Below are 26,242 nucleotides of genomic sequence, written 5' to 3'. Positions count from 1 at the left end.
CTATCTAAAAGTACAAGACTTCTTCAGAGACTCAAGGTAATTCTGAGCTGTAACACTCTGCAAAATCAAAAAAAAAAAAAAAAAAAAAAAACAAGCCGGGCAGTGGAGGTGCACACCTTTAATCCCAGCATTCAGGAGGCAGAGGCACGTGAGTCTCATTGTGAGTTCGAGGCCAACCTGGTCTACAGGAGCTAGTTCCAGGACAGGCACCAAAGCTACAAAGAGAAACTCTATTTCAAAAAACAAACAAAACAAAAAACAAAAAAAAATACATAACTTCTACAATGGAGAGATTGGGGCATAGTGAGGAAATACTGAACCAAAGAAAGTCTGAAACCCAGTAGAACAAAATCCAAATCCTGTAACTCCCATGTCTTAGGTTAGAGGACCAAGATGGCTCCATCCTTCCAGCTCTGCTGACAGCAACACTTCTCTTGGGCTGGTTCCACTCCCTATGTGCAGCTCTCCTGGGCAGGCATCCCATGCTGGTGGCATTTCCAACACTTTAGGGTCTCCAACATAATTCGGGCTTCACTTTCACTGCTTCATTCAATGGCCTCTCAGAGTCTCCAAGCAGGGCCTCCCCAGCCACATGCTTGGCCTCAGGAGCTTCCCTTAACTGCGAACAAAGATTCCACAACCCTCTTTCTCCTTCATCCTTCATGATTCTACGGCTAGAACCACCACACTCCCTCGTCTTGACACTAAGGGTAGTGGCCGATCCAGCCTTGACTGGTTTGGGGTATGTGTAAAGCAATCTCTAGCTTCAAAATGAACTTCTTGGGGGGAAATCCTTTACTGACTATCTGATGCCTAGGTGCATCTAAGACATTAATTAGGATGCTGGGGATTTGAACTCAAGCCTTCATGTTTGCATTCTAACATCTCTCTAGCCATCTCCCTAACCCTACTAGGCATCCATATGATTAAAATCAGCTATATCACAAGAAAGGGCATGTACTGTGTACCGAGGTCTCCAAAATTTGAGCCTGTCAGTCAAAACAGAAAACCTATATGCTACCTTTAGTAACCCACTCCTCCTTTTAGATTCTGTAGAAGAAAGGTCCAAACAGTAGCCCGGTGTTCTTGAGCACTCTAGTTCAAGTAGCCCACCGCTCCCTCACAGTGTGTCTGTTCTTTTGTTTTGCCTTTGAATAAAACTTCTTGTTGCTTTCCTATTTGTGTGTGCTTTTGAACAAGATTTCAAGAACCTGGTAACCGTCAGGACAACTCCCTGTGACATCAGTAGTAATTGTGAGCACCTTTGAATTTATTATTATCTTGGTTTTTTTGAGACAGGCTCTATGTGTCTGTCTGGCCTTGAACTTGTAATCACCCTGCATCCACTGGATCACCTGGGTTAAGGGATTGTGACACTCAGTTCTGGAGATCAGACCAGCCTGCCCATTTTAAAATTAGGCTGTTTGATTGCCGTTAAGCTACAGAAATTCTTTGCATATTCTGGATATTGGCCCCTAATCATATATACACCTTTCAAATAGTTTCTTGTTTCGCAAGCTGCATTTTCATTGTTGTGTCCTCTGAGAGCAGACATTTTTCAAGCTTGGTATCATTTTGTTTGTCTGTTTTTACTTTTGTTGCCGGTGGAAGTGTTATATCAAGAAATCAATGCTAACACCAATGTCATGAAGCTCTTCCTGTTCTAGAAATTTTGTGGTTTTAGACCTGTCTTCAACCCAGTTCAGGCTCATCTTCGCTTACCTTATAAAGATGTGCACTCACAGCTCTTCTGGAAGCCACAAGTTTGTGCATGAGACAGGTCTTTAGCATGGGCTTACAGACATGCAGATGAAAGTCTGCAAGCCTGAGAGTCTGGGCCTGTGGAGGTGTTGTTCTTGCCCCGCAGCCCTCTTGTCTTTCCTCTTAACTGCCTCTTAGTTTTGACCTCACTAGCATTGACCAGTATCTGTCCATCAGAGAACAGAGTCTGAACCGATAGTTCTTAGCCAGGAAAACGGATGAGGTCATGCTCCAGCTTTTGAAAACCAGTCCAGGTAAAGTAAGTCAGGCTGGATTCAAGAGAGGTGGGGCCTACTACCCCTGGGTCATAAAGATTAATCCATCACCTACATATCAGGTCTCAAACTCAGGATAAATGGCTAAAGTGCTATTAGCATGACCAGGTTCTCCCAGCCTCCCTCAGCCACTACCTGTTACAAGGTCCTCCTGGTTGGTATTCTCAGCCCCCATCCTAAACTTCTCCAGCTCAGACCCTTGGTGGGGTGCCCTCCTCCCAGCTGCTTTTTCCTATATAACCCATTTTGGCTACACTAGTTCTTTTTTTTGCCTCTTGTTCTCTTGGCTACTGCTCCTGGTTCACCTGTCCCTAGCCCCTCCCCCTCTCCTCATAAGGCCTGGTTCAGTTGGCTGGTCTTGTTCAGTCTGGACCCTTCCAGATGCCTCTGGCTATGATTTTCCTCATATCTACTGTAAACTGCCTCCACCATACCAGGGGCAGTCATGCCTTTTTCTTCCTTTCATTTATGGTGTCTTTCTCTATAGACCTCAAATTCATAGTTTAAAACACAGTGACTCCAGTGTGACTGACTTGATGGCAGAATCTGACATGATTTGTGTTTCCTTCCACTTACATTTCTTCTTTAACATTTCGTGATGGTGCTGTCTCTACTTGCAGATGATTACATGTACACATCAATTTCTTAAAAATCTGAAAAATCATGTACTCAGAAACCCACCCATTCCTAACATTTTAGGATAGAGGGTTGTAGCTTATGATAAACTTTCCTGGCTATGGCCTCACCTTCTGCAAACAAGTTACCTTTCTTTCTAGTGAGTAGCAATTCTTACTACCTGTGTGACGCTCACAATTCGGCTCAAGCTTGTATAAACAAATAACTGCCAGGTAGGTTTGGGCTGTAGGACAGAACTCACATTCCCAGGGACCTCAAGTCTCATAATCTGGCTACACTATTTCAATTTACTTCCTTGTACATTTACTGGTGGACCAGTAATGAGTAACTTGAAGATCTTTTGCTTCTGCACACTGCAATCCTTACTTGGTGTCTTAGGGATGCTACTGCTTCGAGGAAACATTGTGTCCAAAAGAAACTCAGGAGGGAAAGTGTCGATTTTGCTTTTGTTTACACTTCCACATCATTGTCTTAATTTGGCTTACTATTGCTATGATGAAACAGTTTGACCAAAAGCAAGATGAGGAGGAAAATGGTTTATTTGGCTTGTGCTTCCACTTCCCAGTTCATCATTGAAGGGAGTCAGGCAGGACCTTAGAGACAGGAGCTGATACAGAGGCCATGGAGGAGTGCTGTTTACTGGTTTGCTCTGCCTGTTTTCTTTTAGAACCAGCCCAGAGGTGGCTCCATCCACAATGGGCTGAGCTCACCCATATTAATCACTAATTAAGAAAATGCCCTACAGACTTGCCTACTGCCCGATCTTATGGAGGCATCTTCCTCTGACAACTCTCATGTCAAGTTGCCAGTAAGTCTATCAAAGAGAGTCCAGGTAGGAACTCAATCAGGGCAGGAACTGATGCAGAGACCATGGAGGGATGCTGCTTATTGACTTGCTCCCATGGCTTGCTCAGCAAATTTTCTTATACACTCCAGTACTACCTGTCCAGAGATGACACCACCCACAATGGGCCGAGCCCTTCCACATCAATCACTAATTATGAAAATGTCATAGAGACTTTCCTATGAGCAAATCTTATAAAGGCCATTTGCTCAGCTAAAGAACTCTTCTTCCCAAATAACTCTAATTTATAACCGCAATGTATAATGTCGGTAGAGGAGCTATCAATGAACTATGCCATCCCTTGAAAAACCTATTCAATATAGCAAGCAGTTTTAATTTTTTTATTATCCTCTAGGGTTTTATCTAAAACAACAGACTCCTCGAACGCTATTCGCCACACTTTGGGCAATTCGTTGGAACACGGCCCGTAGGAACAAAGGCCCGGTGGTTTTGCATAAGTTGTAGGCATCTTTGGGACAAGATATTCAAGCTTTACGAGCATGCTATTTGATAGGATTCGGAAACTGCAAACTCTCCAGTCAGAGAGCCTCCCGGCTCCCACTTGCAGGCCTGATGACTAATTAGCACACGGCAGCCCGGGAAGGGTGAGCGGGAGAGGTGGACACCCTACACCAACCGCAGCCCCACGCTAGGACCTCCACTCTCAAAAGAGCGCCAGCTGCTAGCGGCCACTGCGCACGCTCCGCCGCCGCGCACTAGACGAGGGCGGAACCGAGCAGGTCCAGGCCCGCCGCCGAACCGCCAGTAGAAACTCAGGCTCGCCACCCCAGCATCCACGGTACACGACGGTGGGAGTGAGCTAGAAATAAGCCACCCCAGCATCCACGGTGCACGACGGTGGTAGTGAGCTAGAACTAAGCTGGCAGTGTCGTAGCGTGCAGGCAGCACCGCCGAGAGCGACCCGGAGTTTCTCCACCTCCCACCTCGAAGTGCACGACGGGAGTGGTGGGACAGGTTCGCGTTGCATGTTGGGACTGGTAGTCTCTCGCTCCATCGGGACTACCTTGTGCTATATAGCACAGCCGTCCGCACTAATACTAGTATCCGAGGTCTCCCGTAGTCGGAACTCGCAGTGTATGCCGGGAGTAGGCACAAGGCTCGCGCTGCATGCCGGGACCAGTAGTTTCGATGCGTCGGGCTTTGCAGCGTGTGACAGAAGTCTTATGACAGCGATCCGCGCGGCGTATCTGTAGACTCAGTACCGCGGACCAGCGGCCAGTGGGTGTGGACCGGCACCACCCGGCTTCGCGTGGGCCGACTGTTTACCCGCGGCCTGAGAACACGCAATCACGCGGCTGCACGTCGCCGGCCCCGCCCCCGTGACGCAGCACGCCTCCCGGAAGTGAGTGCGCAGCGAGCGGCGGGTGAAGCCGGTGTCGGAGCGGGAACCGCAGCGTCCGCCGCCCGCGGTGGGCGCCGCGCCCTGACCGCCTGTGTTTTCGTTCCTCACCTCCGTTGTCCTGACCGCCCTTGCCGCTCGCCGGGTCGCCATGGAAACGCCACCCGCAGCCGGCGTTCCCACCGAGGGCTCTCCGGCGGCCACCGGGGCAGAGGTGCGCTGCCCGGGCCCCACGCCGCTGCGTCTGCTCGAGTGGAAGGTGACGTCCGGCGCGACCGTGCGCATCGGCTCGGTGCTGGCAGTGTGTGAGGCCGCTGCTTCTGCGGAGCCCTCCGGGCCAGCCCCGACTCACACCGCTTCTGGGGGCTGCGTGCGCGCTGCGCGGGCCGAGCGCAGGCTCAGGTCGGAGCGCGCCGGCGTGGTCCGTGAACTGTGTGCGCAGCCAGGCCAGGTGGTGGCCCCTGGGTGAGTGTGCGGGGACCCGGTTCCCAGGGCTCTCAGGATGTCAGGGGGGTGTCTGGGCTACAGCTGCGATCGGGCGTGCAGGGACTCCCGAAGGTGCTGCGGGGTGAGAATGTAGGAAGAATGGTCGCCGTTTGTGATCGTTGTCAGACCCGAGATACTTTGTGTTTGAAAAGTTCTCGGTGACCCAGGGTTACCCCTTTGGGAAATGTTTTGCATTCGTTCCTCTTCTATAATTGATGGACTCCACCTTTGTAAGTGAAGGCAACTTGGGTGGCTGTGGCCGCAGGACTACTCAGGCAGGTTCCAGGCTCGTTATTGAAATAGAAGCTGTCGGGCGTGTGTGTTTTTTTTAAACGCTTATAAAATTCTGTGAAACGCGGCTGTAAAACCCGGTGGTTCTGCATCATAGCCACTGAAAAGGCAGAACCCAGGCTGCCTCGGTGATGGGTACTTGGTCCTCAAGTCATGCGAGGACCCTTTAGCTGTCATTCTTGTCGTTCTACAGGATCTTGAATTGGTTTGATCTGCCACTGTCTGGCTTTATGTCTGATTTTACCAGTGTTGTGTGTTGAACCTGAGTTAACACGTGGGCATGTGTGTCACATGGCCATGATTGTTTTGATTGTAAAGAACAGAAACTACTGGGGGAGGTGAGTGTTCCTGCCCACAGTGGGTTGGGCTGGGAGCTTTCCTCTGAAAACATCCTTTCTGTTCCTTTTCTTGTGTCGAGTGCTCACCTCTTTGACTTGTACCAGTCCTGCCTTTATTAACTATTTGCTGTCCACCATTCTCCCTAAGGAAATTTCCATTTTCCACCGGTCTTGTCACAGACAGAGAACCCTGCCTAGCTGTCTTTCTGGTCACTCCCTAGAGCATCTTTGGAGATGTTGCCTGGGGTCTTGGCCTGTGGACCTTGGACCTACTCCTGCCCACTGTATGCTGGAGGGTGAGGTTGCACAGCCAGCCGGAACTTGCTTCTTTGGGGCTGACCACCGAGGGAGCTTTCTGCTTGACCTTTGGAAGGACAAGGCTGTGGGCTTGGTAGGCACTGTTCCTACATCAGAGAAGCTGCTCTCAGCTTCACCTGGGCCCTCGCTAGCAGTTTCTCCTGTGGTGGTAGCCTGCTTTTGAGTCGACTGGTAGAAAACGCCCACAGTGAATGTCTCATTCCATTTTGGTCCCCTATTACAGAATCACTGAGGCCTAAACAGGTACCATCAGTCTCATAACTAGCTAGTATACATACTCAGGCTCAGATCCACCTACCCGGGTCATTGACCCAAGGAGTCAGCAGAGTGGTCACTGTGATGAGTTCCCAGCTGGTATTTGCCTCTTCTCTTTGATGTTTGAGATCTTGGAGCTTAAAGCAGTGGCAGTAGCAGGACTCTGGAACCGATGAGTTGTGTCACTTCTCAGCTGGAGCATCGAGGTGTCCTTGAAGTGACTCTCGGAATCCGGAACCGCTCGGGGTACCTGTACCACCATTTCAGTGATGTCAGGTGAATTCCTAGTTCTGGGAAAATCGCTAGCAACATCCCTTTCATTTAAAATGTTTCCTTCCCGTTTCCTATTGTGTGCATTTGTGGCAGCATTTTGTCAGTGTTCTGGGGAGTACTACAGCAAGGTGACATGCATATTTCCCATAGTATTCCTGTCTGTATACTTGCATGTACATGAGTGAACAATGTGAAAGGACCAGGAAGAAGCAGTTAACAACACCTAATTTAAAGATCCCTTTATTCTTTATTCCTTCCCTGTGTCAATCCTTATGGTTTCTTTGGAATAAATTTCATGACAGTGGGTTGGTTGCCTTTCCCAGTTGAATTCATGGAGCTGGGATTGATAGGTGTGCAGTACTTTTGGAACTACTGGCTCTTGAGGACACCATTTAGGACTCCCCCAAAATATACTTTTGTGGAACAGAGTCTTAAAAAAAAAATTGCTGAGTTAAGTCACTTTGTACAAAGACCACTCAGTAGAGAATTGTCTGCATAAGGCATCAACCTGGCAGAAGTGGGATCCACTGAGAATGGATGTCTGTGCAGAGGATGCTGTGGGTGGCACTCAAAAGAGCTCTTCATTTACAGTCTGTACAGCTTTGGTAGCACAGATTTCGGCTAAGTGGGCCTTTGCCCCACATTTTAGTTGTACAGATTGAGTATCTTTAATTCTAAAATCCAAAGTATAAAATATTCCAAGATCCAAAACTAGGGCCTATTTACTTTTGAGTTTCCAGTGCTTGACAACATGTGAGGCCTATGCAAACCTACCAAACTCCAAATGGCCCCTAGAACTGCAGCATTTCTGGTCTCTAGCATTTTGAATGAAGGAGTCTCATGGAAGTCTTTCTAAAGGACATGCACATTCCCCTGTTTGAGAAAACAGAGAATAATAGATAGCATTTAATCTGGTATTGAATGATACTTGCCAGGACTGTCAGACCTCGAACAACAAAAAACTGTCTGGCTCACATTAGGTTCCCAGAGTCAAGGCCTTCTGTTTTTAGAAGGGTCTGTCTCTGGTTTTGGTGCAGCCTCATCCAGGAGCAGTTCCATCTCAGCACTGGCTTCACCCCAGGTGGGGACCCTGGAAGGGAGGGTATCAGGAAGAAGCAGCCATTCCTGGTAATCCTAACTAGATGCTTACTTCTTTAAGACTACTAGAAGTTTGCTTATGATCTCAAGTTCTGGTCATCCAGCAGAACCTCCTGCCTCTTCCTCAGTGCTGGGATTACAGGTGTGTACCACTGAGTCTCACTACATAGTCTTCAAATCACATGGACGAGCCAGCATTTCCTGACATTTGCATTAAACCTTTGTAGAGTGATTTTTGGATGGTGGTCCTCAGAGCTGTCCCACACACATACTGAAGTCACAGCCACTTATATAGACTTAGGATTGGTCATTTCGGAACTGATTTGAGGCTACTCTTGCCCATCTTCAGCTTGCCTGTTAGCAGAAGAGACATCTGTTGATGAACTTTCCTCTCCTCTGCTTGAACCCCCCCCCCCCCCCCGCATTGGAATTTGTGCCTCTAGTTGATCAGCAAGCTCCACGCATGGCTGAGAAACTTGGTTTTGAGTGTCAGTCATTTAAAACTGCCTAAACAGTACACAGCTGCGTAGTCTGCCAAGACATGAGCATTGCTTCTGAGCCAAACTAGACCCTAGTCCTCATCTGCATGCCACAGTTTGGTTCTTACCGATGTCTCTTTTAACGTCAGGCCACTCTAAGCCCCTGAAGGCGGCATGAAGAGGTTCTAAGCCAGACATCTTCGTGGTTTTCCTGCCCATTATTGTCATGATTTCTCCCAGGGTTGGCTGGCACCATACTTTTGAAGAATGAGGGAAGAGAAGATCACCCACTGCCTGGGTGGTATGGCACAGCTGAGCCCTGATATGTGCACTTGGTGAGAGCAGACCTCATTGACACTAGCTTGTTTTTGCTGAGACCATAAAGCTAGGCAGAGAAGGTGGCTTGTGTGTTTAATAAAGACTAAGAAAAATGAGACACCTGTGGCTGTAGTTGTCACAGTTGTTTTGGTCATTAGCAACTTCCAGTCATGCGACATCTGAGTTTGTTTGCAAAGATCCGTGTCTGGTTGAAGTGGAAGTGCGAGGACAGCGTCCACAGCATTTCATCCTCTTGGGCAGGTGAAGGAGGAAACTGAAGGTGTACAGTTCACGCTGCTTGGTGGGCTACCGTGTGGAAGGTGTTGTCAGTGAAAGGCCGCTTAGTGTACTCCCTAGACCTTCTCATGGTGCTAGAGCTTAGTAGAAACCTGGAGAATGATACTCTGTAGCAGTTTATAGAGCGAGTGATTGATTCTCTGTCGGTTTGCCACTTGGTAGTGTTTACCTGGGTTACAGTTAGTGTGGTTGAAAACACTGGTCATTCCCCATCTGTCAGAGAAAACCTCTCAATTGCTCTGTCTTATTGCCCTGATCCTCTCTGCAGGACTTGTTTGCTTGTTTCTGTTTTTGTTTTTCTGGACAGGGTTTCTCTGTGTAACCTTGGCTGTCCTAGACCAAGCTGTAGACCTGGCTGGCCTGGAACTCCCAGAGATTGGCCTGCCTCTGCCTTCCCAAGTGCTGGGATTACTGGCTGCAGGACTTCTTAAAGTTCCCAAAGAGGTTTGAGCAGAATGGGAGCATGGGATGGAAGAGGGCGATAAGAACCCCGCCTCAAGTTGACTTCACTTTGCAGCAGAGCGAAACAAAGCATTATATTGTGTTGTATTCTGGTTTTGAAGGAACTCATCAGGTCTTTTTAGCTCCTGAGTTTTGTGTGCAGGCTTTTAAGTAGCTTGATGTGATCATTAACAGAGGCCTCTGAGGTAGGTAGGCTTTGAAGTGTGCCTACTTAGGATCAACACACTGGCTCTAAGACTTGTATGTGCACTATGAAGTGAATCGCTAGCCCTGTGTTTTCTTTATTTCATTTTAGAAGAGATTAAACAAGGGGCTTCAGAGGTTAAGAGCACAGACTGCTCTTTAGAGGCTCTGAGTTCCGTTTCCAGCACCCTCATGGTAGCTCGCAACCTGTGACTCCAGTTCTAGGGAACCCAACACCTCTGGCCTCTGCCAGCACCAGGCATATATATAATATACAAACATACATGCAGGCAAAATCCCCATACACAATAAATAAATCTTTTAAAAATGATTAAATGAAATCCTCATATTGATGTGGAGGAATAGGTAAGTCATTTTCATATATATTTTAAAATTATGCATAAATACTTATGTCATTGCCAAACATAACAAGTGATGTATGTCCATTGTCCCAGGAAAAGTTAATTTTATTTGGGGGAAGACAAAATAGAACAAATCAATTTTGAAATGTTTAGAAATACTTTAAAGATACACATCTTAAAGTTTATAAACTGAGATCTTAATGGATTTTTTTTTTCGAGACAGGGTTTCCCTGTAGTTTCTAGAGCCTGTCCTGGAACTAGCTCTTGTAGACCAGGCTGGCCTCAAACTCAGAGATCCGCCTGCCTCTGCCTCCCGAGTGCTGGGATTAAAGGCGTGCGCCACCACCGCCCGGCTTCTTAATGGATTTTTAAATGTTATGTATACACATAATTTTATTTAATTAAAAAACTTGAACTACTTATTTATTTTATTTAACTTTTTTTCATTTATTTTACATACGGACCTTAGATTCCCCTCCCTCCTCTCCTCACGTCCCCTCCCACCCCACTCTCATCAATACCCCTTCCCCATCCACTCCTCCTCCAAACTTGAATTATTTTTAAATTTATTTAATAATTTGTGTTTCATAGTAGTTTTTAAAAATCTATTTTCACGTGGCACATTAAATTGTGGATAATGTTGATCTCATTTACGCACTGTGTCCATGTGTGTGTCGGTGTGTGTGTTAACTGTGAACTGGTGGGGATGTAAGTCTTGTGCCTTTAGGTGGCAGGTGCATGCTGCAGCTTTGGAGCTTAAGGAGCATCGGTGGCTTTGTGCAGCTGCAAGCATTTAACCCTTGACTGATGAAATTCTGAGACAAGTTTGCTGGTACATCCATCCTTGGAGGTCTGTGTTCCTGCAGAGGTCATAGGACAAGTGGCAAGTGGATGCAGCTTCTGTGCTTTTAGAGACTAGCAGTTCTGGACCAAGGAGGGGTGTCTTTGTGTCGTCAGAAGTCAATAGAGATGTTTTGAGTCTTAGCTGACCCTTAGGAGATTCTTAGATGGTTTGGGAAATTGAACTTCTTAATTTAGTCTTTCTCCAAATGTTTTAGACTGTTTTTTATAACTGCTGCCAAAACCTGACCCGTCGAGTTGCTCCAGACTTTGTCCTGGCCCTATGTCTCCTAAGACCCAGCACAGCTCTGGCTGCAAGTTGGCGTATGAGTATATATTCCCCATGTGGCACCTCCACCCCTACGGAATGACTATAGAGTAAGAAGTGTGGGCTGGAACTATTCATTAGGGGTGGGTGTCTCTAGAACACCGAGAGCACGAGTAAACTCGATGAGCCCAGATGGCATATACTCTGGTGACGTTGGTCTCATGTCTATGTCTCGGCTTCCAGTCTGAGCCCTGGGACATTCTGGATCCTGTGACTGTGCTACAGGTGTTCTGTGCCCTATGAAACAATTGAGCAGTGATATATGTATTATCCAGAGTGTCTGTAAACATGGTCGTGTGTTCCAAGGCAAAAGTTGCCTTCTAGAATAAGATGAGCAAAGCCTTTTAATTCTAGTACAAATTGTTACATGATTTACTCATACAGTGAGGATGTTAAGTTCACAGTGCCGGAAGTACAGGAGGCCAGACTGTGCACTGCACGCACTGTATCCTCACTCTGGCTTCACAGCCTTGCTTTGTCTGCTTTTGTTTTTCCCTGCCTTTCTCCTCTCTTGCAGAGTGTCTGCAGAAGCACTCTTCACTTCCACGAGAGTTCACCATCTGTGTTGGTGGAATTCTTTCCTTCAGTGCTTACTGACTTTAACTCAGCAATTTGACTGTAAGCTTCCCTTCTCATCAGGTCCTTGAGAACAAGGCTGTGTAGCCCACTGTTTAGATTATGGCCATGTTTCTTTTGTGTATGAAGCTGAGCCTATTCCCAGAGGAATCTTTGCCAGTGGCTTTGATGCTGGGCCCATGCTCCAGGGAAGACCAAACTGAACAGGTTACTCACAAGGTAACGGTTGGCTTTGTTATCAGCTCTGTCCTCACAGCAGACTTCTCTATAACTTTACCCCTGTCCTTGATGGTAGCTCAGTGCGCCATGTAAAATGTCACATAGTTTCTAGACAGGCACAGGAAGTAGAGAACCAGGCTGACTCTGCACATGGAGGGCAGGTGTCCTGTGTCTGGACTAACACTAGTAAGGTAGGACTTGGTGATCTGCTGCTGGTGGGGGGTGGAGCTTGCACGTCGCATGCTTCCTGTGCTGCCTGTGTGCCATGTGGAAGATACTGACTTCTTACCCAAGTAGAATTTAACAGCTGTGCCTATGGAAAATGCTGAGCTGGTCCTGATGTTTGTACAGAAAAATACAGGGAACCTCAAACAAGCACTTGGAGAAAGAAAGTTGAGAGCTTTTATTAACTGGTTTGGAGACTTGTTTTAGAGCTACAATAATCAAGGTCCCGTTTAATTTTATTGTTGAGTTGTGAGGATTCTTCGTGCTAGATAGTAGCTCTTTGTTCAGACTGTGGTTAACTTTTGGGACCTCCCTGACCAAAAACTCAGAGAGATCCTGTACCTGCCACTGGGCTTTGTGTTTAGCTGTTTTAATAAGTCAGGTTTGGTATAAGGTATGAGCCTTAAATCAAAGGTCCTCTTTGTCTTGCTTTTTCTTGCCTGTGGTATCCCACGGCGCAGTGGAAAAGACGCTCCTGCCTTCACTGGATCATGGTGTAGACCTCTGGGCCTATACCCAGCTCAGGGGAGTCCCTCTCCCAAGGACAAGGACAGGGATGGGTGCAGAGACCCTGTCCAGTAAGTCTGAACCTGTAACTGTGTGTCTTGGGTCTTGGCCTTCTACATCTTGTGAAGTACCCTGCGTGGCAGAGCTTTGGTCTAATGTTTGTCCTGCTCTTGTCTTTCAGAGTGCTGTGAGGTGGGCAGTGGAAAGTCTTCTCTGGCCAGGTCCCTGGGAGGGCCAAGGGCTCTAGCTTACAGTGTGATAGATCAGGCCCTTGGGAGCTTCTGCTAGTGACAGGCTAGACCAAGCAAGAAGCACAGTGCTCTTGAGTGTAGAGCAGGGCGGGACCGGTTTTGTTTTCTGGAAGGTGACCCTGCTTCTGGAAACTGTTAATTTCATGACAAGAAGCATGGGCCTGACAAGCACCCTACTGAGCCATATTTGAGAGATGTGAATCTGCTGGGTTATTAGCAGGCAGCCTCTGCTTTTACAGCCCTGAGATTTGTCTATAGGAATCCCTCCCTGAGACAGTTGTGTGTGTATGGACAGAACAAGAAAAACAGTTTCTGTTTACTTAAAAATTAGGAAGTGGGCATGGTAGCATATCCCGGGGGAGGAGGAGTGCTGCAAGAGGATGGAGAGTTCAAGGTCAGCATGGGGTACAGGGTCGAATACTGTTTTAAAGGGAAACACACAAACAACTGGGGACATTGTGATAATTTTGTCAGAAAAATATCAGATGAATATGAGCTGGTCTAGACTGGGAATCCTCTGTGGAAGGGAACAGGAATTAATTTTGGAACTATACCAGCATGTAAAGCTTTTGATATGCTCCCTCCCAGATACATGAGAGGATCGTGTGCAGATAGTTATTGAGACCATCTGTCTGTCATGTCGTCTTTTGATTAGACCGCTGCAGCTCACTCTTCCTCTTGCAGTGTCCTGGCTAGAGTAATTGGAGAGTCAGCTGGAGCCAGCCTGAAGACTCGTTCCCATTCAGGTGCCCTTTCTCAAACCATGTGATACACCGAGAGATTTTTAAACATGCATTTGTTAATGTTTGCCTCTATCTTGCAGAGCACTTCTGGTGAGACTGGAAGGATGCAGCCATCCTGTTGTCATGAAGGGCCTGTGTGCCGAATGTGGCCAGGACCTGACCCAGTGAGTATACATGGGGAGTGAGGCTCCAGAGTCTTTGGCTCTCAGGTGGGTGAGCCCATGGGTACTGAGGGCAGTGGTGTGTAAGGCAGAATATAGGGTCCTGCTGCCTTTGCCCAGAGCTGGGCTCAGGACATGGCCAATTTCCCAGGAAAGAATCCTTTTTGTTTTCAGCCTTTGCTTGCTGATTCCCTAGATTCTGCAGGGTACTTCTCCAGTGTTTCTGAAAGGCATATGCTTTCTACATCTGGAGCACACCCCCTCCCCCATTCAGGGTGTGACACAGCTTTGACACCGAACCTGTATAGCTGACCACTGATGCTAAGTGATCTCTAGTCATTCAACAGTATAGGTTATGGGTGGCTGTCACTATTATTATTTGTTTTCATGTAACTGTCGTTGGTTTACATGAAGAATTGACTCTTGCACTGAGCCTATGATTGGCATATCTGGCTGAGGTGTGATCTAGAGCATGGTTTCTCATGGTTTCCTATTTTTAAAGACAGGCAACATTCACTTGCTGTCTGCACAAGAGTGTGCTAAGGTGGGAGTGTTGGTCCACCTCCTGCTGAAGGCATGCCACTCCCGGCTACATGGGCCCTCCATACAGTTCACCAAATGCTCTTTCCACATTTCCAGGTTGCAAAGTCAAAATGGAAAGCAACAGGTACCGCTTTCTACAGCTACTGTCTCCATGGTTCACAGTGTGCCGGAGTTGATGGTGAGCTCTGAGGTGAGAAGAGGGGCAGCTGCTGGGCTCTTTAGGGAACCCTGGAGCATGCATTGGTAGATAGCATTCTATAGGCACCCCTGTCTGGAATACTGCTTTCTAAGACTTGGAAGCTGCCATTTTTCTTTTCGTTCATTAACAACTGTGTCTACGTGGTTGCTTTCAAGCCCCACAGCTCTTAGTTCTGTGTGCCAGTGACCTTGGTCTGCCAACACAGCAGCAGGGGTGGCTTCAGTTCCCCTTGAGCCAGACTTTCCTTAGAAATGTGGCGATAGGCTGCTAATGTGGAGGCCGTCGTGGTGGCCAGGAACTTGTCTGTGTGCTTTTCTTAATAAAATTGAATTTTATTTTTAATCCAAATATACACACTTGTGTCAGTTTTCACTCTTCCTTTTTATCTTTAGCAAGCTGAAAAACTAGGACGGGAAGACCAGCAACGACTACATCGAAACAGAAAACTGGTCCTCATGGTTGATTTGGATCAGACTCTGATTCATACGACTGAGCAGCACTGTCCCCAGATGTCTAACAAAGTGAGTGATGCCAGCCTTTCCCATGGTAGCTTTCACAGCAGCCTTAGGCTCCACGAGTCTATTTTAAAGTACATTACCTTGTTTTAAGTGAATTCCTGTGATCTCCTAGATAGGGGAAACAGGCTCATCACATATCTGTGTCTGTGGGCTGGTCCAGGTGGCACTGAAAGCGGCCCTTACTGTAAGCGTTGAGCGCTTGTGTGAGGTCTCATCTGCTATGTTCATCCAGGCTGTGAGGACACTGAGTGCTGTGAGGGACATGGTCGGGAAGAGCTGTTCTGTGCAGTTCCTCATAGCTGTGTATCTAGAACAAGAAGATGTCTGGGTTTGTGTTGAAGAGAACCTAGGAGTCACCATGAGGAAATTGAGTTCTCCAAGGTGACAATGGAAGTGGCTAGGTGTGGAATCACATTCAGGTTAAGCCTGAGTAGGAAAGCAGTCACTTGCTGGGAAGTTCAGGTTCAGGAGTGGAAAGCTTTTAGGGTTTATTAGAGAAAGATGGCGTAAAGCCTGTAGTCGTGCATACTATGAACAAGGAAGTCCTCGCTAGTGTCAGGCTGCTAGTTTTTAAAATACTAGCTGTTGGGCATGTGGCACATAGACTTAGACTTTGGGTACCACTGCAGCTTTGTATGTGTCCTGCTGTGCCAGGCCTCGGTGTGAGAAGATACTAGAAGCTGATCAGAGCCTATAGTATGGTCGCCATAGAGCCAAATTCCTTTACATGAGTGAACTCTGTGGATATAATGGTGATAGGAATAGTGGCCAGACAAGAGTGTGGGTAGAGTTTTATGAAGACTAGCCTTCTATGACTGGAGGTGTGCCTCCACGGCACAGCTTCTACAAGGGTTATATTAGTTATCTGTGTGTCTCAGGGGGTCTTACAGGACATTTACAGTCCTGTGCACAGTATTTGGTGTGATAGAAGTTCTTACTGGATAGTATATCATTTCAGTCACACCACAGTGAACATTTGGAAGGGCACACAGGTAGGAGGGGCTTTGCACTTGTGCATCTCAGCTTGTGTTGCTGTGGCTGTTTCTTTTATTGTTCCTTTGGAGTTACACATTTAAATTAGTTTAGTAAGACAACTTAAACCAGTTCTCACTTGTAGGGATCTGGAGAACTTCAGTGTCTCACATCTGTATAGGGCAATGGTTCTCACCCTGTGGGTCACAGTCCCTTTGGGGGTTGCCTAAGACATGGATATTTACAGTATGATTCACAACAGTAGCAAAATTGCAGTTATGAAGTAGCAGCAAAAATAATTTTATGGTTGGGGTCACCACAACATAAAGAACTCTAGTAAAGGGTCGCAGATCAGAAAAGCTGAGAACACTGGTACAGGATGATTTAGGCAGAATTAGCCCTCTACTAGTATCAATACTGCCAAGATGCCTCTAGTCTACATCTAAGGTCACCTCTGGCCAGGGCCTGGGCCACTACTGAAAATAATTGTTGGCCTTGGGATTCAGCATCTGAGTTCAGTTTCACATGTCTGGACACTTGAGGGAAGGGCTATTTATTCTTGCCTACCATTATGGAGACTGACATTATAGCTGTTGGACTTCTTACTGTTGAGATGGGGGAAAGCTGATTATAGAATTTTTCATGGTGTCTTTGACAGCTCAGTGTCACCAGCCTGCTGTGTTTATATTAGAGCTAGTGAGTATCTGTCCTAAGTAGTTTACCTTTTTCATTGTTGAGGAAGTCAATAATATTGCTGAGAAAATAATGGTAAATAGAAGTAAATGGATCATAGCTTCGTTTCCTAAGGAAAACACGCTTATCTGCAAAATAATAACCTGCCTGCAAGGTGATCTAGAACACTAATTCATCACTCGTATATCTGAGTGACGCTGTGTGTCAAGCCATTAGCAGCAGCTCAGGAACCACCATGGCTGTGTTCAGAGCGATGGCTGCAGCTCTGTTGTTTGACCCATAAGAACATGTGAAGCAGCAAAGAAATAGGCTGTAACGAGATAAGATGATGCCACAGATAACATACAGACTACCCTGAGGTGTGACTTGACTGGGTTCTCACCAACAGCCCTCGTCAGGCTGTCCTGGTTGTGGTTATCACAGGTAGTTAGCATGGTGGTTGATCCTGAAAAGTCAGAAGTGTTTATAGTGATTACTAGTTGGCAGATAGTTTATATAGTGAGGAGTGTCATGGACAGTAGTAATTACGAGATGGAGTTGTTATTATAGTGGCTAGTTGTCATAGTTAGTGGCATTCATCATCGTGGGCCTTCCCATGCCTTACCCCTGCAGGATCTGGATCCCATGTGCCCTGTACAGACCTTCCCCTGCCCTGGCTTGTATGTCTGCAGACCCTTGCAAGGTCTCAGATGCCAGCTGCATGGTTCTCCCTCGTCCTCTTCTCACTCTTGCCTGTTCTCCACAGGGCATCTTTCACTTCCAGCTGGGCCGGGGTGAGCCGATGCTGCACACCCGCCTGCGACCTCACTGCAGGGACTTTTTGGAGAAGATCGCCAAGCTGTATGAGTTGCATGTTTTCACTTTTGGCAGCCGTTTGTACGCCCACACCATTGCAGGTCAGTCAGGCACAGTACATGGTCCACAAACAAATAGATGGCAAGTTGTTTCCTGTTTTCAAGTACGTTTTCTTCAAAACAAGGAATGGTGCAGAAACTTCAGGCTTAAGACTGGCGGTTGCAGTGGGAAAGTTGACTGGGACCATAGGTGAATGAAAAGGGAAAACGTACATGGCTTTGTTTTTAAAGGTAGTTCCTTTAGCTGACTAAAGATGGCTTTGGAGCTCTGCTGTCCCACATGTGTGCCAAATGCCATCATGAGTTACTAAAGAACTGAGTGACCTTTGCTTGTCCTGGTTGGACATGAGCTGCTGGCAATGGCCAGCAGGTGGCAGCACGGTCTGGGGAATGAGTTCTAGCTATCGCCAGATAGGAAGTTACCACTGAGCCACTGTCCATTACAGTCACTTCCTGAATTCCATGCCAGCAGGCCCAGGCGGTTGCGGAACTTGTTCAAGTGAGCACCTTAAAATTCAGAGTCTTGGGGCTAGGGAGACGGTCTCATGGGTACAACTCTTCTTCAGCTAGCGTGAAGACCCCGGGGCAGATCCTCAGCACCCATTAAAAATCAAAATGGCCAGCTGGTTTCTGAACCAGTAGGATCAGATACCCTGTTTCAAAACAAAACAGAAAACAACAAGGCAAAAAGTGATACAGGAAGAAACCCAATGTTGACTACTGGCCTTCGTACATGCATGCATGGGTGAGTACATCCACCACACGTGCACACACACTTCAAAGATACAGATTGATCTGTCTTTGTTGATGGAGTTGTTAGTTTATAATCTTCTTTTAGTCTCTAGTTTCTTTGTAACCTATGTTTTTAAATAGGCTTTGTTTTTTCAGCTTCAGGTTTGCAGCCAAATTACCGAGATTTCCATGTCCACTCTCCCTCCACAGACTCTGCCCCCACTGCACACACCCTACCCTAAACACACCCTGACTCCCCATGGTCAGCAGCTCACACCAGAATGTGTGCTTTGACAGTCTGCACCGATACTGTGTTTGTCACAAACTTTGAACCCACATTTAAAGCTGATTCCTCTTGTCCATGTCAGGGTTTTAAGGTTGTGACTCCTGTGTACCTAGGACATAGGATTTAAAGATTTGTATGATTGTGTAATAGGAAGGTAAGCTATCTCAGACCAGTAAAGAACCCCGTGCTCTGCCTGCATATTCTAACCTTTAATCAGCAAGGTGGTTATTAGGAGGTGGCCTTAGGAGGCTATGAAAGTGACCTCAGGGCACTCGCTTGTCCTTTCCACCCTTCAAAGGCATAATGAGATGGCACCATCAGCAGAACAACTACCACCTGTCACTGGAGCTGCTGATGCCTTGATCTTGGGTTTACAACCTCCAAAACTGTGATGTGTAGATACCTGTTGGCTATAAATTACCCAGCCTGCAGTAGTTGGCTGTAGCAGCCCCGACAGCTAAGGCATCCCAATATAAAAGTAGATCCACACCCAAGTTTGTGGCCTTCCCATTGAAACTTTGCCTCTCTAGGTGGTAATTAGTGACTCATGGGCTAATAGTGGTAATGGTGCAAGCTGTAGGCAGGTGACTTGGAGAGACACAGCAGAGTTTAATGAAGAAAACATCCCAGTTAAATGAGCACTTTGGTACTTTTAATTTTTAAGTTAAAGCTATTAGAAAAGTTAAAAATTAGAAAAATATTCATCACTATCATCAAGTCCACATGTATTCCCTCCTCTCTTGCTGGGTGTGGGTGTGTTTACATAGTCTTACATAGCCATGTTCTTCTCAGATAAGATTCTTACATCCTTGTGGTTGTTAATAAATCTGTATCACATAACTACCTAGTAACTATTTCTTTTTGAACAGTTGCATTCATTTTGCTCTTTCTTCATAAGAAAAATGTCCACTGAGCATTCAACATGAATAAACTTTTCTTGCTTGGATTGGCTCCTGTGGGTGAGCACTTCAACAGCTGTGCCTCCTGTCTGTCTAGTAGCAGCGTCAGTATTTCCTATTTGGGGTTCTTTTAGATCTCATCATAGTTATTTAGGGCAGTTGCTGGACAAATCCTAGAGCAGTGGTTCTCAACCTGTAAGTTGAAACCCCTTTGGGGGTGGAAGAACCCTTTCATAGGGGCCACATATCAGACATCCTGCATGTCAGATATTTACATTACTGTTCATAACAGTAGCAAAATTACAGTTATGAAGTAGCCATGTAACTAGTTTAAAGTTGGGGATCACCACAACCTAAGGAACTTATTAAAAGGTCACAGCATCCGGAAGGTTGGGAACCACTGGCCTGGAGTCACTCCTTGTAGATGCTGTTTTAGTGATCTGACCATATGGATCCAGCAAGGACCAGAATGAAGGAGGATTAGAGACTGACTGTGTCAGTACTGAGGAAGAGGACATTTGCTTCAACAAAGTCACATCCTGGGTCACACACTCATTAGTCCTTTGACACTCAGTCACTGTGATACTATCAACAAAGCCCCAGTGATGAAGCTAAGAGAAGAATGGATGTTGGCCTGCTTCAGAGCAGAAGCAGGAGAGTGTGGCTGCCTGCTGCTTTGATAGTGTCTGTACTGATGGTGCTGTTGACAGTGCCACACATAAGAGCCAGCTAACAGCCCTGCTACTGTTAGTCTTCCTGTGCTAGGCAAGCGCTTGAAGCCTTGAGCACCTATCCCATTTCTAGCGGTGACTCTAGGGAGGAATTCCAGTGTCTAGTACACCTGAAGCATGTTGGACAGATCACACAGCAATATCAAATGAAAATGTAGACAGTATCTTTGAAAACATAAGTGTAAAATTCTCCCAGGAACACTGCATGCCAGAGCCTGTGGACAGGGTGTGAACTCTAGTGGCAGTTAGACCTGCGGGTCCTAAGTCCTTAGTGTGCCGCACAGTGCACATAGGCATGACTGTGAACACTAGCGACATTAGTGGGAGGTAGTTCAGCCTTTAGGAAGTGGGGTCTAGTGGGAAGCAATGAGATCATTAGGGCAGGATCTTTAAGGGAATACTGGGATCGTGCTTCTCCTCCTGTGCTGAATAGCGCAATTGCGTATTACAGATTGCTTCAAGTTAATGTTACTGTAGACAGCAAATGTGGTTTTGTCTTAGAAATTCTGGTGTGTGTAAGAGAAGAACAGACCCAAGTGAGCAGGTCTCAGCTGTACTGGTCACAGTGTGGAGTGCTGTGTGCACAGCATGACCTTTGTCCTTTCTATTTACAGGATTTTTGGACCCCGAGAAGAAGCTTTTTTCTCATCGAATATTGTCTAGAGATGAATGTATTGACCCGTTTTCTAAAACAGGAAACCTTAGGTACGTATTTGGCTGAATTACTATAGGGATAGTTTACTATTCTGTTTCCTCTTTAAAATTTGAATTTTGAGCCAGGCAGTGGTGGTGCACGCCTTTAATCCCAGCACTCAGGTGGCATAGGCAGGTGGATCTCTTAGTTGAGGCCAGCCTGGTCTACAGAGCCAGTTGGAGTACAGCCAGGTGTACACAGAGAAATTCTGTCTTGGGGAAAAGAAAGAAAGAAAGAAAGAAAGAAAGAAGGAAGGAAGGAAGGAAGGAAGGAAGGAAGGAAGGAAGGAAGGAAGGAAGGAAGGAAAGAAAGAAAGAAAGAAAGAAAGAAAGAAAGAAAGAAAGAAGGAAGGAAAGGAAGGAAGGAAAATTAAACTTTGGGACTCAGCTTCAGAGGATTAGTCCCTGATCATCATTTGGGGAACATGACAGCAGGTGGCATGGTGTTGGAGTACTAGCTGAGAACTCACATCTGATCCACAGTGAAGCTGGGCCTGGATCTGGATTTTTGAAACCTCAAAGCCCACCCCCAGTAACATACCTCCTCCAATAAGGTCACGCTTTCTAATCATCCCCAGACAGTTCACCAACTAAACATTTGATCTAAACATTCAAATATAATATGTGATCCTTTGGGATCTTCTTATTCAAACCACCATAGACCCTTACGGTACCCAGTCCCGAACCCTCCAATCCTGTTCCCTCCTCTGCACCATACAGTTAATGCAATTACTCTGGTGGCTTTTTGTTGCTGTCAGAAGTGGTGCAGTGGCCATCTTCCCCTGCATGGGCTAGATGCTGGCTTGCTGTTTGCCTCTCACCCATCCATTTGCCTTCACCACTGGCCTAGGAGAACAGACCTTGAATTTCAGGCCTGTGTAGAGGCCTGGCTAGAGTTCAGTATTGCAGAGACAGGAAGCAGTGACCGCGAAGATGCAGGTTTGGAAATAAGGTAAAGTAACCTAGAAAAGGTGAAGGGCCTACAGGAAGCAACAGTGTGACCCAGCAGCTGTTAGAATGTCAGTTTTCTCACATGGCGTTCTGAGTTGAAGGGTGAGGACACCAGTGCCAGCCTCTCAGAGTTAATAATTCCATAGCGATTTGCCTGGTTATTCATTCCACCAGTATGTGAAACCCAAGTTAGGTAGCCGAAGTGTGGCGTCTTCCCTGTTTCTTTTGTGTTCTCTTTCTGTTTGTTTCCTGTCGTCTCTAAGCTTTTGTGACAGGGCTGGCGCTGCCTCAGTCCTCCTTAGAAAGCAGTGTTATAAATGAAATTTTCGCTTTGCTCAAGATAATTTTCCATTTCTACCAAGAAAGGACTGTGTCTGCCATTCTTATGTACCAGGTGGCGTTGTTTCTGTAGTGTGTTTCTTTCCACCTGGGCCATGGCAGTTTTGTGTGCCAGTTGAAGGGGTGTGGCTGATGCAGGCATCCTCTTCTAAAGTTTCATTTTCATATGGAGACATCCACAGAGAAAGCCGTGCGAGTTGTTGTTAGCTTTAAGAGAATGTGGGTTGTTTAGGTGGAAAAGACCTCCCTTTTGCTAGCTAGCATACAGGGAGCAAACTGAAAACAGGAGCTATCATTGGTGACCATCAGCCTGCAAAGCTCCTGAAGGACAGTTGCCAGACTCCAGTGGATCGCCTGGACCCATGCTATGCTCCGTGACAGCTGGAGGTCCACTCTAGGGGTGGCTCTGTACCCTCGCTGTGTTTGTGAATGCAGTCTGACCCATTGGCTTACAAGAACTGACTTTTCAGAGTTGTGTTCTGACCTGTGACTGAAGAATTTACCATTTTTTAAAGATTTTTTTTTTTAACGGAGGAGCCCTAACAGTGAAAGAAAGAAAGAAAAGAAAGAAAGAAAGAAAGAAAGAAGTATTTTAATGTTACTTTCTCTGGAAAGAGGAAAAGTTTAAATTTTGACATAAGCGAAAGACCCTGTTATAGCTTGCTTCTTAAGGCGTCTACTGTTAATATAGTCAAGAGTCGTAAACTGTTCTATTTTGCAGAACAAGAGATTATTGCAACTGGCAGATTGGTATGTGTAAACTGTGTGGTTTTGCTTGTAGAAATCTCTTTCCCTGTGGAGACTCAATGGTTTGCATTATTGATGACCGGGAAGATGTCTGGAAGTTTGCCCCTAACCTCATAACTGTGAAGAAGTATGTCTACTTTCCTGGCACAGGCGATGTGAATGCACCCCCTGGGGCCCGGGAATCTCAGACAAGAAAAAAAGGTGGGTGCTCTCCTTCTCAGTGTGAAATTAGTATTCTGATAAATGTTTATCTCTTACTTTTTATTTCTATAAAGACTTACAAATTCAATATTTACTTTATTCTTTTTTGCTTTTTATTTGTATTTCAATTTTCCTGAGGCAATTGGATTTATGTAATGAAAAGTGGGATATTTAAAAATTACAATAGAGCTGATGTTACAGTTCCATGGTATACTGCTTCCTTCCTCAGGGCCCTGGGGTCAGCCCCCCCAGTACTGGAGGAGGAAACACCATACATACTGTTCTAAGATTTTGCTGACCGAGTAAAATTAAAGATGCTGTCTGAGTATCCAGCTGTGGTGCTGCTGTGTTTCATCCCAGGTTTCCTTAAACACCACCACCTGTGGTTATATATCTCACAGAGGAAGTGCCCCCCACCTCGTGTGGGGTACAGTTGTTCCCCTTGTAAGACAGCCCCAAGCAGGGACTCGACTCGCTCTATTGCTTGTTTGGTGTCCTGCGTAGAAACTGTTAGGCACATATGAACCAGCGTGTCCAAAGGAAATTTACGTTTCTTTATCCTTCCTTCCTTCCTTCCTTTTTTTTTTTTTTCTGACAGTCTTTTTATGTAGCCCAGACCCTTTCCCTCAAACCGAATATAGGGATTATAGGTGTGCATCACCAAACTCAATTTAAAAGTTTGGTTTTAAATTTTTATGATGAATTTCAGTTTTGAAACAAAATGTTTAAAGGCATGCCATTACTTTTATAATCTCTGAAGTAGAAAAAGAAGGTAAAAATTCTGTTTTAGGGCCTTGTAGAGGAGGGCATTGATTTGGAAGACCACGCCCACATGGGCTATAAAGTCAGAAGGTCTGTGCATGGCCACAGACCTGAGCTACTGATTTTGTCCAGCTGTTGGATCAGAAACTTCTGAGGCCTGAGCTAGAGGGTGGGTAGTCTAGACTGTTCTGGAGAGGGTACGGTTCAGTTTTGAAAGCCATTACCATTAAGTAGCAGTGGCTTTTCCTTTTGTGTGCATACTTAGTAAATCATTCTTCTAAAGGAGCTGGCGTCTTGGAACAAGCTCTGTCGGTGAAGGGTCCTGAGGAAGGCAAACCTGCTTGTGGGCTCGAGCAGAGCAATGGCCTTGGGAAGGCCTCCCGGGAGCTCAATGGTGGCGAAGTTGTACCAGGAGCTTTTTCCAGTAAAGCAGATGACAAGGATACCTGGCCCCTCACCCGGTCCTCTCCTACCAGCAACCCTGGTGGCCATGAGCTGACAGAAGCTTCAGAACTCCCCGTGTCTTGTGAATGGGATAGTCAGACCACACCAGGGGCACAGCCCACTCGGGGAGACTCCGCCCAGGACTTGGACTTTGACCTGTCCAGTGACAGCGAGAGCAGCGAGAGCAGCAAGTCAGACAGCCGGAAGTCCTCTGCTTCCGATGGGGAGAGTGAGGAGAAAAGTGGCCGGAAGTCTCCAGCCACCCAGGACAGAACCAAAGTTCCACAGCAAGGGGGTCCCCCTGGCACAAGTGGGGGGAGACCTGCAGCAAGCCCTTTGGGAGAGTCTGGACCTAGCACTCACCCACATGACAAAGCATCAGACCTGGATACCCAGGAGGAGGGTGAACGGGACAGTCTCTGTGGCCTGGGCAATGGCTGTGTGGACCGGAAGGAGGCTGAGACAGAGTCGCAGAACAGCGAGCAGTCGGGTGTGACTGCGGGCGAGTCCCTGGACCAGAGTGTGGGGGAGGAGGAGGAAGAGGACACAGATGATGATGACCACTTGATACACCTCGAGGAGATCCTGGTCCGAGTCCACACAGACTATTACACAAAGTATGACAGATACCTCAGGGAGGAGCTTGAGGAAGCTCCAGATATACGGAAGATTGTGCCAGAGCTCAAGAGCAAGGTACTGGCAGGTGTGACTGTGATATTCAGTGGGCTGCACCCTACAAACTTCCCTGTGGAGAAGACTCGTGAGCACTATCATGCCACAGCCCTGGGAGCCAAGGTCCTCACTCAGCTGGTGCTGAGTCCTGATTCCCCAGACAGGGCCACTCACCTCGTTGCAGCGCGAGCTGGTATGTGTCACCATCTCTGATCCCATGGGTAGGGCCATACAACCAGCAGTGCTCCCGGGTGGGCATACACCTTCTGTGCTTTGGCGTGGTCTCTTTTCGAGACTAGATCATAATGGAACACTCTTTATAATCATGACATTTTAAAGACAAGGTGACCGGCTGGGGTACAAATCAGTAGATGAAGTGTTTGTCACACAGGTATTAGAACCTGAGTTGGGATATCCAGAAGCCATGTAAAGCCAGACTCAGTGTAAATGTTTATGTATCATGTATGTATGATACAGTATGATATAGTGACAGACAAAAGAGAATCCCAGAAGCTCGTGAGCAAAATACCCTGGTGTAAGCAGACAACAAAGACTCTGTCTCAGGGCGAAAAAACAAAAACCAACATCCAAGGTTGTCCTCTAGCCTCCACATTCACACAGACACACTTACACAAACACACACTCAGGGTTGATAATCGAATTTGGGTAAAGTTTCCAAAGATGTCCTCTGACCTCTGCATTTGTGTGTGGCACCTTCACACACAGAGACACTTAAAAACACACATGCAAAGTTGATAATCCGCTTTGGGTAAAGGGTGGGTTTTTCTTTGCTTGTTTTTCCCTGTGCACATTACAGCTGCTGTGGGTCCCTAGAATAGTAGTCCTTAATGTGCTTTGTATAACACGGTAATGGATGTTGCTTTGAGAAAAGCTTAAAGAAAACAAACAACTAATTACTATTTTAAATAGTCTTCATAAACAACCTGACTTTTCCTTAATTAAGATTGCCCACGTTCTCTAGGCACTCCATGTTCCCTTGCTGCTTCTCAACAAGAGTCAGTGAGTTAGGGCATGTTCCGCATGGCTGTCAAGGTGGCTCATTCCCAGAGTCTCCCTGAAGCTTACAGTCTTATTTGCCTCTGGCTTCTGACCATACTGT

At 46.5% G+C, this 26,242-nt stretch overlaps 1 protein-coding gene across 5 annotated transcripts in view; it reads left to right on the top strand.

Moving 5' to 3' along the window:
* The first annotated feature begins 4,902 nt into the window (after positions 1-4,902).
* Positions 4,903-26,242, top strand: part of Ctdp1 (CTD phosphatase subunit 1) — a 60,576-nt gene continuing 39,236 nt past the window's right edge. For 3 of the 5 annotated variants that reach the window (XM_038330231.1, XM_038330228.2, XM_038330232.1), the window contains exons 1-8: positions 4,903-5,341; positions 13,806-13,889; positions 14,526-14,619; positions 15,021-15,149; positions 17,557-17,707; positions 20,928-21,018; positions 23,078-23,244; positions 24,272-25,315. In XM_038330231.1, the coding sequence (XP_038186159.1) occupies positions 5,028-5,341; positions 13,806-13,889; positions 14,526-14,619; positions 15,021-15,149; positions 17,557-17,707; positions 20,928-21,018; positions 23,078-23,244; positions 24,272-25,315 (2,074 nt within the window). In that variant the 5' untranslated portion in view covers positions 4,903-5,027. The remainder of the gene's footprint in view (positions 5,342-13,805; positions 13,890-14,525; positions 14,620-15,020; positions 15,150-17,556; positions 17,708-20,927; positions 21,019-23,077; positions 23,245-24,271; positions 25,316-26,242) is intronic. The other 2 variants (XM_038330230.1, XM_038330229.1) reach the window with 2 other exon arrangements.

Source organism: Arvicola amphibius, chromosome 5, assembly GCF_903992535.2.
Source record: "Arvicola amphibius chromosome 5, mArvAmp1.2, whole genome shotgun sequence".
Lineage (NCBI taxonomy): Eukaryota > Metazoa > Chordata > Mammalia > Rodentia > Cricetidae > Arvicola > Arvicola amphibius.
The sequence above is the reverse complement of the archived record's forward strand: the minus strand, read 5'-3'. Positions and strand labels throughout refer to the sequence as shown.